The 13,303-nt window shown below is 62.9% G+C and overlaps 1 protein-coding gene and 1 long non-coding RNA gene across 6 annotated transcripts in view; one reads left to right on the forward strand and one right to left on the reverse strand.

Annotated features, from left to right (window-relative positions):
* Window positions 1–705: 705 nt before the first annotated feature.
* LOC129059316 (uncharacterized) lies at window positions 706–3,721 on the reverse strand. The gene is made up of 2 exons (XR_008525106.1): window positions 3,676–3,721; window positions 706–3,467 (listed from the first exon to the last, which is right to left on the reverse strand). It is a non-coding gene; the product is annotated as an uncharacterized LOC129059316 (long non-coding RNA).
* A 2,864-nt stretch (window positions 3,722–6,585) lies between these two features.
* Window positions 6,586–13,303, forward strand: part of NKD2 (NKD inhibitor of WNT signaling pathway 2) — a 30,882-nt gene continuing 24,164 nt past the window's right edge. For 2 of the 5 annotated variants that reach the window (XM_002815382.5, XM_009240545.4), the window contains exons 1-5: window positions 6,586–7,785; window positions 8,648–8,713; window positions 10,959–11,082; window positions 11,175–11,210; window positions 11,473–11,552. In XM_002815382.5, coding sequence (XP_002815428.4) covers window positions 7,738–7,785; window positions 8,648–8,713; window positions 10,959–11,082; window positions 11,175–11,210; window positions 11,473–11,552 — 354 coding nt within the window. In that variant the 5' untranslated portion in view covers window positions 6,586–7,737. Of the gene's footprint in view, window positions 7,786–8,639; window positions 8,714–8,908; window positions 11,083–11,174; window positions 11,211–11,472; window positions 11,553–13,303 lie in introns of those variants that run through there. The other 3 variants (XM_054555357.2, XM_054555358.2, XM_054555356.2) reach the window with 3 other exon arrangements.

Consider the following 13,303-nt stretch of genomic DNA (forward strand, 5'->3'; position numbering starts at 1 on the left):
TACCCTCAGGCTTCTGTGCCTGCTGCAATCTCATTGTACTGACATCCGTGATGTGGTGAAGACTTGAAGAAAAGGATGTCAAATGAGGGGTTCCTTTCTCAAGGTAGAAAGCACCTTTTGAGGGCTGAGAATTGAAGACTGAGGACTGGGTTCATTCCCTGAGTCCACGTCCGCTGCTGCAAGGAAAATTTGCAGTACGCCCCCAACCCAATCTGCCTGGCATCTACACCTGTGCACCGGGCAGGGGAAGGAGTGGGTCCTTGTTGCTGGGACCCCAGGGAGTCCCCAGCGGTAGATGAGGTGGGCCATGGAAAGGGACTCCCCCCACCCCCACAAGAGCTGCACAACCTGTTAAAGGGGCCAAGGCCTCCATCTTAAAGATAAGCGGCTTTAGGCTGGGCTCGGTGACTGATGCCTGTAATCCCAGCACTTTGGGAGGCCGAGGTAGGTGGATCACTTGAGGTCAGGAGTTCAAGACCAGCCTGGCCAACATGGTGAAACCCTGTCTCTACTAAAAATAGAAAAAAAATTAGATGGGCGTGGTGGTGGGTGCCTGTAATCCAAGCTACTCGGGAGGCTGAGGCAGGAGAATCGCTTAAACCCAGGAGGCAGAGGTTGCAGTGAGCTGAGATCATGCCACTGTACTCCAGCCTGGGTGACAGACTGAGACTCTCTCAAAAATGAATAAATAAATAAATAAATAAATAAATAAATAAATAAATAAAATATTTATTTATTTAGCTTTGTGAGCCCAGGGCTGGGGACTGTCCTGGGCAGCTATGAGGTGGTAGACCCAGCTGGCCTGCTGTCCCTGGGAACTTGGGACTTGGGCAGGTAATAGCAGCATGTCTCAGCACTGCCCCAGGAGCTGCGGTACAGCAGTGGACAGGGGAACCTTCCTTCCTTCTCGGGGCTGATTAGCACACACAAAGCACCTTCCATATGCACGCAGGCCCATGGACAGGGCAGGAGGCAGGGCAGTCAGGGGCAGTGGCAGGTGTCCTGGCAGGAGGGAGGACACATCCCTGGTGAGAACCATCAGGAAAGAGCTCGGCATTGCATGACCAGGCTGGAGAAGGGGAAGCCCGCGGGACCAGGCCACAGAGGGGCATCTTGTGGCCTACCAGATGGCGGAGACTTCCCTCAGGGAGCGTTCCCTGCACACTCACTGACAACACCCACGAAGGCATGCGGATTCTTCCAGAAGCAGCTCAGAGCCACACATGGAAGACTGCAGTGCAGTGGAGAAGCAGTTCTCTGGGTTTCTCAGGGGCAGGCAAAGAGGTGTGTGAGCCCCCTGGGCTGTGGACAGCGGGACACCTAACGGCCCCCGAGCCTCTGCAGAAGCATCAGTCACCATGCCCAACGATCGCATCCCCCGTCCCCAGACGAGGCCTGCATGGGAAACAGGTGTCCACAGAAATCCCTGAGCCGAGGTTGCTTTGTGATCTTTTCTCATTTCCCAATGAAATTTCACCACAAACCACACATTTGGAACATGACTGCTGCAGCTCAGGCAGAAGCAGGCCTCAGTGGTCGGGTGCAGAAGCTGTCGGAGTTTCCATGTCTCAGGCCAGCTCCGGCCTGGGTACCCAAGGCCAACCGCATGCTGACTTGAGCAGAGGACGAACCTGAGCCCCTTCACCTGCAAGTGAGAGCAGCAACTCACTGCTGATTCACCTTTCATTTCCAGCCGGGAGAGACTTTCCTCCAAGCCAGAGCTGATAAGATACAAAGACTAAGACTAAAACTTCCCAGGTTGGGATAAGATAAATATCACCAAATTACAGCAAGTGTTTAGGGGGAGAGGACCTCAGTGATCATAATTGATGCCCACACATGTTTCTTGGCAGCTGGGCTTCCTTCACTGCTCACTCAGATTCCTGGGTTATTTTAAAAACCACGGCCAGGCATGGTGGCTCACGCCTGTAATCCCAGCACTTTGGGAGGTCGAGCACTTTGGCAGGCTGAGACGAGGGTGTGGGGGAGGAATCACTGGAGGTCAGGAGTTCGAGACCAGCCTGGGCAACATGGCAAAACCCCATCTCTACTAAAAACAAAAATTAACCGGGCATGGTGGTATGCATCTCTAATCCCAGCTACTCGGGAGGCTGAGGCAGGAGAATCACTTGAACCCAGGGGGCGGAGGTTGCAGTGAGCCGAGATCACGCCACTGCACTCCAGCCTGAGCAACAGAGTGAGACTCCGTCTCAAAAAAAAAAAAATCACGCATACGGGACTCCTGGAAGGCGGCTTCTCACTGTCACTGCCGTCTGCCCTGCTACACGTGATGGCTGTGTTTCACATGTTCACCGGTGTGTGCACCTGGGTGTGCTTCGAACTGAGAAGCCAGGAGCCCAGGGCTTCTCTGCTGCCTACGAATCATGCCTTCTACTTGCCCTCACTGCCCAGCTTGCAAGGCCCTTTTACTGAACTTACTTTATTTTGATTGCAATAAAAACCAGTAAAACCCAAAAAACAAGTGCATACAAAAGTATGCCCAGAACACCTTTGGAAAACCATTTTCTGATTTGGGTGGGTTTTTTCCTTCTGGGTCTCTAATCACAAATTGCCTGAAAGATTTGCACAAATATTTTCCTGAAACTGGAAGAGGTGTTTCCTCAACCATGAATTGTGGCCAGTGTGGGTCCCTTTGAGGCAATTCCCTTGAGAAGTGCATGGTTATTAAATTTAATAGTTGGTGCAGATGATTCATCTTTTGAAGGCGCTCAGAATGATGGCTGAGGATACATGTAGAATTAGCCTTCTAAGTATCCAGTGGTCTGGCAACGTTCCAGGTATGCCAGGAAACAGGTAGGCGTGCTTCAGATCCACCTCCCTTTCAATAGTTTTAACAGTCCAGGTACCAGAGGAGGTATCACAACCAACCTGTAATTCAGAATAAGCCTCGTGTGGCAACACGGTGGGGGGTGCGGGGAGCAGGCGAAATGTAAGGCACTTGGGTGTGGCAGCCACGTGAACTTCTTGTTCATGCCTAAGAAGGCATGTTCATGCCAAAGCGTGTGTCTGCAGGGAAACCCGGCGCACTTGGGAGGCACAGCCAAGGCTTCAGGGGTCAGCATGGCGGGCGGACGCCGCACAGCCAAGCAGAGGTGGACTCGAACAACGGCGGCCTCGGGGGCGGTGTGCAGGCGACACCCAGGGGATCTTGTGCACTTAAAGACGTAGCGATCCATTTGCAAAGAGAAGAGCACGCAAGGGGAGCACACATCCAGACCCGGAGTCGCCATCCTCCCGCGTGGGGCCAATCTGCCAGGGCCAACGCAGCATGGGCAGGGAGGGGAAACGGCCCGGCAGGCTCCGTGTGACGCGTCACAGTAGCGTTTTGTCCGATGTCAGGCAGTGCTTTTCTTAGACGTCCCCAGGGCTCCCGCGGAGAACAGCCCGTGTGTGAATTTCAGTCTTGCCGGCTCTTTCGGGTCGCGAGGCTCACGGCTTTGCTCTCACTATGGGGAAAAAGCCGGGCACTGAAGCTGGAGGTGGGGGTGGTGCCGGCTCCGCGCATGCGCCTATTTCAACTCCAGCCACAGCCTGGGGCCGAGACTGTCTTCAAAAGAGGCCCCTGACCCCGGGGTCAGAGTTGGCTACACCATGACTTCCAGGCACGCCACCCCGTGACGTCACGCCGCGGACACCCCTCACACAGGGACGCACCTCACACAGGGACGCCCCTCACTCCGCGGACGCCCCTCACACAGGGACGCCCCTCACTCCGCGGACACCCCTCACACAGGGACGCCCCTCCCGCAGCGGACACCCCTCACACAGGGACGCCCCTCCCGCAGCGGACGCCCCTCACTCCGCAGACGCCCCTCACACAGGGACGCCCCTCACTCCGCGGACGCCCCTCACACAGGGACGCCCCTCACACAGGGACGCCCCTCACTCCGCAGACGCCCCTCACACAGGGACGCCCCTCCCGCAGCGGACACCCCTCCCGCAGCGGACGCCCCTCACTCCGCGGATGTCCCTCACACAGGGACGCCCCTCACTCCGCGGACACCCCTCACACAGGGACGCCCCTCACACAGGGACGCCCCTCACTCCGCGGACGCCCCTCACACAGGGACGCCCCTCACTCCGCGGACGCCCCTCACACAGGGACGCCCCTCACTCCGCGGACGCCCCTCACACAGGGACGCCCCTCACTCCGCGGACGCCCCTCACACAGGGACGCCCCTCACTCCGCGGACGCCCCTCACACAGGGACGCCCCTCACTCCGCGGACGCCCCTCACACAGGGACGCCCCTCACTCCGCGGACGCCCCTCACACAGGGACGCCCCTCACTCCGCGGACGCCCCTCACACAGGGACGCCCCTCACTCCGCGGACGCCCCTCACACAGGGACGCCCCTCACTCCGCGGACGCCCCTCACACAGGGACGCCCCTCACTCCGCGGACGCCCCTCACACAGGGACGCCCCTCACTCCGCGGACGCCCCTCACACAGGGACGCCCCTCACTCCGCGGACGCCCCTCACACAGGGACGCCCCTCACTCCGCGGACGCCCCTCACACAGGGACGCCCCTCACTCCGCGGACACCCCTCACACAGGGACACCCCTCACACAGGGACGCCCCTCACTCCGCGGACGCCCCTCACACAGGGACGCCCCTCACTCCGCGGACACCCCTCACACAGGGACACCCCTCACACAGGGACACCCCTCACACAGGGACGCCCCTCACTCCGCGGACACCCCTCACACAGGGACACCCCTCACACAGGGACGCCCCTCACTCCGCGGACGCCCCTCACACAGGGACGCCCCTCACACAGGGACACCCCTCACACAGGGACACCCCTCACACAGGGACGCCCCTCACACAGGGACACCCCTCACACAGGGACGCCCCTCACTCCGCGGACACCCCTCACACAGGGACACCCCTCACACAGGGACACCCCTCACACAGGGACACCCCTCACACAGGGACGCCCCTCACACAGGGACACCCCTCACACAGGGACACCCCTCACACAGGGACACCCCTCACACAGGGACGCCCCTCACTCCGCGGACACCCCTCACACAGGGACACCCCTCACACAGGGACACCCCTCACACAGGGACGCCCCTCACTCCGCGGACACCCCTCACACAGGGACGCCCCTCACACAGGGACGCCCCTCACTCCGCGGACACCCCTCACACAGGGACACCCCTCACACAGGGACACCCCTCACACAGGGACACCCCTCACTCCGCGGACACCCCCTCACACAGGGACGCCCCTCACACAGGGACACCCCTCACACAGGGACGCCCCTCACACAGGGACGCCCCTCACTCCGCGGACACCCCTCACACAGGGACGCCCCTCACACAGGGACACCCCTCACACAGGGACGCCCCTCACACAGGGACGCCCCTCACACAGGGACGCCCCTCACACAGGGACGCCCCTCACTCCGCGGACACCCCTCACACAGGGACACCCCTCACACAGGGACACCCCTCACACAGGGACACCCCTCACACAGGGACACCCCTCACTCCGCGGACACCCCCTCACACAGGGACGCCCCTCACACAGGGACACCCCTCACACAGGGACGCCCCTCACACAGGGACGCCCCTCACTCCGCGGACACCCCTCACACAGGGACGCCCCTCACACAGGGACACCCCTCACACAGGGACGCCCCTCACACAGGGACGCCCCTCACACAGGGACGCCCCTCACACAGGGACGCCCCTCACACAGGGACACCCCTCACACAGGGACGCCCCTCACACAGGGACGCCCCTCACACAGGGACACCCCTCACACAGGGACGCCCCTCACTCCGCGGACGCCCCTCACACAGGGACGCCCCTCACTCCGCGGACGCCCCTCACACAGGGACGCCCCTCACGCCGCGGACGCCCCTCACACAGGGACGCCCCTCACTCCGCGGACGCCCCTCACACAGGGACGCCCCTCACGCCGCGGACGCCCCTCACACAGGGACGCCCCTCACTCCGCGGACGCCCCTCACACAGGGACGCCCCTCACTCCGTAGACGCCCCTCACACAGGGACGCCCCTCACTCCGCGGACGCCCCTCACACAGGGACGCCCCTCACACAGGGACGCCCCTCCCGCAGCGGACACCCCTCCCGCAGCGGACGCCCCTCACACAGGGACGCCCCTCACTCCGCGGACACCCCTCACACAGGGACGCCCCTCCCGCAGCGGACACCCCTCCCGCAGCGGACGCCCCTCACACAGGGACGCCCCTCACTCCGCGGACGCCCCTCACACAGGGACGCCCCTCACACAGGGACGCCCCTCACTCCGCGGACACCCCTCACACAGGGACACCCCTCACACAGGGACGCCCCTCACACAGGGACGCCCCTCACGCCGCGGACACCCCTCACACAGGGACACCCCTCACACAGGGACGCCCCTCACACAGGGACGCCCCTCACGCCGCGGACGCCCCTCACACAGGGACGCCCCTCACTCCGTAGACGCCCCTCACACAGGGACGCCCCTCACTCCGTAGACGCCCCTCACTCCGCGGACGTGCCTCGACGCCCCCACATGGCGGATGCCCCCTCACGCCGCGGACGCCCCTCACTCCGCGGACCCCGACCTCGCTGCTTTCTAAACGGGAGAGGAGGAGCCATGGCCACCGTGACAACCACAAACAGGATGAGCCCCGCCTCCCAGAACGGTGGAGTCGCGGTGGAAGAGGGTGACGCCTCCGAGAGTTCACGAGTGTGTCCCAACCCCAGTGAGGAGCGCGCGGGCGCGCTGTTGTTCCGAAGGCCGCGTGAGCGCCAAGGCCTTGCGGGGAGAATAGCCACGGAGGGAGACGGGGCCCGTGGTGCCCCCATGAACGCCGTTGGTGGGGACCCCACGGCTGCGCCCGCTGAGGTGGAGGGGCCGGGAGGACAGAGCCCCGCGCCCGCCGCCGCCCGCTTCTGACCCTGCCGGTCCCGGGCTGGTGCAGAGAAGGGCGGGCGCGGGCGGCGGTGCCCGGAGCGGAGGCGGACGCCGGCCAGGTCTCCCCGGGTCTCCCCGCTCGGCGTCCTGCGGCCGCAGCTCCTCAACCTGGAGACCAGGCCCCTGCCCCGCCCGCTGCTGACGAGATAAACAGAAGCTCGTTTGAAAAGCTGCGAGGACGCGCATTTTAACCTCCAGGGACGGCTTCGGCCCCGCCCTGCCTTTTGAAAGTGCTGGGAACGGATTTTATCAGCAGGCGAAACTGTCCTCAAAGCTCCGTGGCCCAGAGAAAGGCGGGGCGAGGACGACCGTGGCCCCCGGGCCGGCCCCCTGCAGGCTCAGCCTCGGAGTCCCCCGGACTGGACGGCGCAGGCATCGGGGGTCCAGGCTGCTCCGGCCGCCCCGCTGTGAGCCCGAGCCGCGCTGCAGCCGCTGGTCACGTGTGGGGGTCCCCCGCGTCCTTTCCTCCAGGCCGGCAGTGGGCTGGGGCCGCAAGTGTCCCCGCGTACACTGGCCGTCCCCCAGGGACAAGGACACTTGCCCTGAAAAGCTGCGGCTCCCGCCAGAAGGTCCCAGCTCGGGTTGCCCTGGGCAGACGCAGAGAGAAAGGCGAGGCGGGACGGGCCTGAGGAACCTGGAAGTCCCTGCAGGGCCCCTGGAAGAGGCAGGCAGGGGGCTGCCCCACAGACAGGCCCAGGAGAGGACACGCCGGGCTGGCATCACATGAGGAGAGCGTCCAGCAAACCACACTGGTCCCGAGGCCTCCATGAAAAGTAGATGGGCACCTCACGGCAGCCACCACTGAGGCAGCACCAGGAAGGCGTGGTGGGTGTGCACTGGCCCCTCAGAGGGCAAAGGCATGCACACGCCAGAAGGGAACGTCAAGGGGAGCAAAGAGAACCCCTTCCTCCTGGAAAGGCTGGGGGGACCAGGCCGCCCTGTGATGCAAACATCTCAAGGGGCTCTCCCTTGCACTACCCCATGTGGACTTTAACTCCCAATTTGGAAAGTAACGATGTCATCTTCTGTGGTCTCAGGGTCCTAGTGAGTGTGTGAGGATAATAGTGTTACATGTTATGCAAAGGGATTGTGAACTGGCATGGGGGTCAGGTTTGCAGGGCCTGGAGCTGGTGACTCCAGCTCTAGAACAAACCCAGGCGGGCTCTGCCCTACCCAGGAGAGATGGTCATAGGGGGAAGAGTCCAGTGGGTGTAGGGGCCACTTAGGGTTGCCCTTTGAGCTGACAGTGGGGTCCAGATTCAGCTCTGCAGTGCCCCTAACCCCCACTGCGGGATCCACCAGGGGGGAATGCCCTGAGGACACACGGGAGGTGAGGGTCAGGCATGACCTGCTGGGTGGGAACTCCGGACCCTCTGGGAAGGAATGGGTGAATCGGCTGCTCTCACCCTCCAGCTCCCACTCAGAGGAGCCCCGGGGGATGCCATTCCTCTGCCTCAGAGGACTCCCAGGACACTGTCTGAGCCCAGTGGCAGGAGGGCACACAGCCCTGATCTGCCAGTCAGCAGGGCTGAGGGTCGAGCTGTGCGCCTCGTGTGCTGGCGGTGTCCTGGGTGGGATGGATGGAGATGGTCTGTACTTTCATGGGTGAATTGTAGGGCACATGAATTGTATGTATCTCAATAAAGCTGCTAAAGAATAAATGTAAAACATATGCCTAGTAACTCAGGTTCACTGGAGTGCACGGGAGTTTCTGCTGTTTGGACTCTGCATGTGCCTAGTTCCAAGTGACAAGGTGAGTGCGAGGGCACAGCAGCCAGTGCAGGCCCAGCCTCATGGGCTCCTCCAGCCTGGGCACACTGTGGGGTGTGGGGTTGGTGCCATGGCCCGCCCCCACCCCCCACCTCCACCTGTCCTCCCAGGACACTTCCTCCCCAGACCTCCTGACGTCTGCATTTAGCAAGGACCAGAGCTCAGTCAGCAGAGGAGTGAAACACAATGGCCCTTCCCCACCTGGCTGGGGCACCTCAGCCAACCTCCCCCAGTGGGACCTTCTCAGGGTCTTGGGAGGAGGGCCAATGCATGTGTGAGGCAAGGCTCCCAGCCACACAGGGGTCATGAGCCCACCAGCAGATCTTCACCCAGGGTAGCTCACCCAGGTCCTCAAGTAGGGGCAGGATTTAGAGGCATGGAAAGGGTTGCAATCCTCAGGCTGTGCTACTTTGCATAACATGTAACACTATTATCCTCACACATTCACTAGGACCCTGAGACCACAGAAGATGGCATTGTTACCTTCCAGATTAGGAGTTAAAGTCCACGTGGGGTAGTGCAAGGGAGAGAGGAGGGGCCGGAAGAGCCTGGGAGGGTGGCCCTGGCCCTGAATCTGGACGCCTGGACGCTATACCCAAAGGCGCTCTGAGCCCATCGCAGGCAGGGCCTGGCCGGGTGCAACCCTGCTACCAGGTGCCAGAGCTGTCTGCCTGCAGGAAGTGGCCCCTCCACTAAGGTTCTTCAGAGGATGGTGGGAATGGCTCGCAGGCAAGACTACTCCCAGGAGGGTCCGTGTGCGCTTTTTCATGTGCTCACCCACAGCCCAGGTGTCCGCGGACAGCCAGCAGGGGGGGCTGCTGGGGTGGGGGGCCGGCCTCTGGTTTAACTTTCGGTTTTGCCACTGAGCAGCCTAGGCCTCTGTAAAATCGTGTGATGGCCGCATCTGCCCTGAGGATGTTCTGAGAATGGGAGGCAGTAATTGGAGTGAAAGGGCTTGGCTGGACGTCAGCTCCAGAGGTGCAGGTCAGCACTGGGCAGCCGCGGGGCTGCGCTGCTCAGCTGTGAGACAGGGCTCCAGCCAGGGGAGTGGGAACAGAGAGACCGGGTGGGACCTGGGCCAGCTTAGCGGAGGCCTGGCAGGGCCGGAGCTGGGCAAGTGAGGGGTCCCCCACCGCCAGCCTCGGAGCTCCACCTCCAGGGACGGGAGCTGCCCTGGCAGAAGGTGGGGTCACCCACTGAGGTTGGAGACGAGGGCGTGGCAACAGCCCATGGGGAAAATGCTGAGCTAGCTCTTGAAAGGCTGGGGAGATACAATGTATCAATGCAACATGGCCTGGCAAGGAGGAGATTCCTGGGTAGGGAAGGGAGAACTGTCCCAGAAACAGGAGCAAGTTAGGGTTCCAGGAGGAGGTGAGGGAAGAAGGTTCCTCTGAAGGTAAATAAGGAAGAGAGCCCTGAGGTACCCAGCAGGGTAGGAGGCAGAGAGGGGGTCCAGTGCAGGGTCCTGAGGGACGGGCCTCCAGAGCCAGCTGGAGGAGCTTGAGATGAGGCCAGGGCAGTAGCAGCTGAAGCCACTTAGTTGGACACGTGGAGGAGGCAGCGCAGGTGGCCAGGCTTGGGGCTCCTGGGAGGCTCCAACACCCTCAAGGCACAGGTCGGAGGAGACCCTGCTCAAACCAAGGACAAAGTGAGGGGGTGCAGGGCCCTTCCAGCCACGGGGGGGCCAACGCTGGTTTTTCATCAATTTGGAGCGCCAGGAGAGGGCGGGGATCTAGTCCTGCACGGAGACCACCCCCCTTTGGGCTGCCCACACCCCCACCCCCTCTCCAGCAGCCAAGGGAGGCGGATCCTCCCCTTCAAAGGGAGGGGCTCTCAGGCTCCTCTGGAATTGGGGATCCCTTGACCCAGGACGGCCTGGTGAGGGGTCGGAGCTGACTCCCGCCAGGCTCCGCTGCAGCACCTGACCGCCCTCACGGGTGGCCGGGCCGGGTCCTCGTCGCTGGTGGGGCTCCGGGCTGGGGACGGGGGTCGAGGCCGATGCGCTGCGGGCAGCGGCCGCGGGGGGCGCTGCGGGGGCCGCGGTTAAAGCCCCGGCGCGGGCGCACGCGCTCAGAGAGAGCCGGGCCGCCGTCGCTGCCGCCGCTGTCCCCGCGCCCTGCGCCCGGTGGCCCCCACCTCCGCCCCGCGGCCGCACCTGGCGCCCCCTGGCTCCCCCGGCCCCCGCGCGGCGTGGAGCCATCTTCCCTCATCTCCTACCGGCACCTTAGCTTGCTCCCGGCCCATGCGGCCCCCGCGGGCTCCCGGCCCCGGCTCCAGAACTCAGCCCTGCACCTGAGCGCGGGGCCCGGCGGGGCGCGGCGGCGGCAATGGGGAAACTGCAGTCGAAGCACGGTGAGCCGCGGGCCGGGAAGGCGGGCGGGCGGGCGGGCTTGGGGCGGCCTCTCACTGTCGTTTTCCTCTCTCCGCGCCCCGCCGTTCCGCAGCCGCCACCGCCCGCAAGCGGAGAGAGAGCCCGGAAGGTGAGCGGGCGGACAGGCGGGGCGGGGGGCGGTGACCCCGGCCGGGACCCTCAGAGCCAGGAGCCCGCGAGCGTCCTGCCCTGGAGCCAGCGGTGGGGGTGCGGGGCCGCGGGTCTCCGGGAGCGCGCGGGACCCCCACGCCTGCTTCTGTGCGGTCTCCAAGCGATGGGGACACAGCGAAGGCGCAGCGCCCGCGAGGCTCACGGCGCGTCTCTTTCCCTCCTCGGTGCGGGTTTCCCGCGCGTCCGCCCCCGGGCCGCAGGAGACAGCTTCGTGGCGTCCGGGTACGCGTGCGGCCGCAAAAGCTCGGAGGAAGCGGAGCGGCGCGCGCGGGACAAACAGGTAGGCGGTGGGGCGACGGCTGGGGTTGCGCTGCGCACCTGCCCGGGGGCAGGGAGCGGTGTCAGAGCTGTTCCTGGTGCCCGCCCGCGGACAGGCGAGACGTGGGCCGCCATGGCCGCACGAGTGACCGGGGGGCCAGGAGAGCCAGTCCCTCCCCAGCCTCCAGGACGTCTGGGGCTCCCGTGGGGCGAGGCCTTGCTAGTGTCCCATGCTGGGTGGCGGGTAGGGGAATCGGAATTCCTTGTCCTAGGCTGGAGGCGGTGTGGGGGCTCCACGTTTCGGGCTGGAGGAGCTGGGCAAATGGGAGGGGCTGGACCTAGACGTCCCGGGCTGGGGGTCCTGGGGAGCGGGAATGCAGTACCCCGGCTAGAGGAGCTGGAGGAGCTGGAGAAGGGGTGGGAGCTACAGGCCTAGGGCATCACTGGCCATAGCCTCAGTGCTCACTCAGCAAACATGGCCAGAGTCAGAGGCCGTGGTGCCTCCCATCTCTGGGAGAAGTGACCACAGGCCTGCTAGAGGCTCAGGAGACAGAGGGACATCTGCACAGCTGTGGCAAGGCTGCAGAGACTGCAAGGCTGGCTCAGGACCCAGGTGTCCCTGAGGGTGGGTGAGCAAGGTGCTATGTCCAGGAGCAGAGAACTGTCCAGGTCTGGGGCCCTGGAAGGGTCTGGGGTAAATTAGACCTGCATGTTTGCTGAGCGTGAGAAAGCTAACGTTTGATGGTCATCAGTGTCAGTGTGAACTGGATCGGTGTAGACAGCCCCACCAGGTGGCCGGGCCCACACTTGCCCCCTGCTTCCTCCCCCACTGTCCCCAGAGGTCCCCAGACATAGAACATGCTGGGTCACGCAATCAGTTTCTTTTTTGGAAAGACATTCTTCTGGCAGTTGATTAAAAAAAGTTCTGGGTGTGTTTGGAGACATTTTCTGCAGCTCTGTCTTGAGAAGGGGCTTAGGTCTGTTTGGAAATTAACATGCAATAGAGTTAGGATTGGTGCTTCCTGAGAGTGACCATCTAACGCCTGTGACGGTGGGAGGCACGCTGTAAGGTACAGTAACTTGGGTGGTCCTGTGAGCCTCTATCCGGGATAGGGAGACCAGGGTGAGGTCATCCAGTGAGCTGTCCCCGCCCCAATCTGGCTCTCTCTGCCAGTTACATTTGCACAGGGGCTTGCTGGTGAGTGGATGGTGCCACTTAGCAGCTGGGTTCTCCTGGTATGATTAGTCAGTGATGTGAGCACCTGGGGTGGGCGGGCGTTCACCTCTCTCGTGGTCAGGGCTTTGGCCGGCTCCTGTCCATTGGCCCACTGGCCTGGGGCCTTCTCCCTGGGAGGCGCGGCACCATGAACCTTAAAATCCCTGAGTCAGCGCCCTCACCACGAAGTGCAGCTCCCAGGGCCATGGGGTGAGGCCCGTGCGCTCTGGAAAATGCAGGTGCTCCCCGTGTGACTACGATGTCAGCGTGAGGGCTGCTCGTGGGCGTTTAGACCTGCCACTCTACACTGGGACATTTTCTGTAGAGAATAGCTTGGGGGTTGGGGCTTGCTTGGATTGTTACCTTCTAATTTTGCCGTCATTTCATGAAAGAAAACTTTCTGAGTTAAAATGAACAAACCCGGAATCAAAGGCTGTCCTGCGAATTAAATACATTTCAGCTTTTAGACAAAAGTGCTGCCTTTCTGTATTTTCCGCCTCTGGCCGAGACTCCTGCCACCTGGCATGGAGACCCCAGGGCCCAGGTGCGCCCTCACG

Source organism: Pongo abelii, chromosome 4, assembly GCF_028885655.2.
Source record: "Pongo abelii isolate AG06213 chromosome 4, NHGRI_mPonAbe1-v2.0_pri, whole genome shotgun sequence".
NCBI classification, from domain to species: domain Eukaryota; kingdom Metazoa; phylum Chordata; class Mammalia; order Primates; family Hominidae; genus Pongo; species Pongo abelii.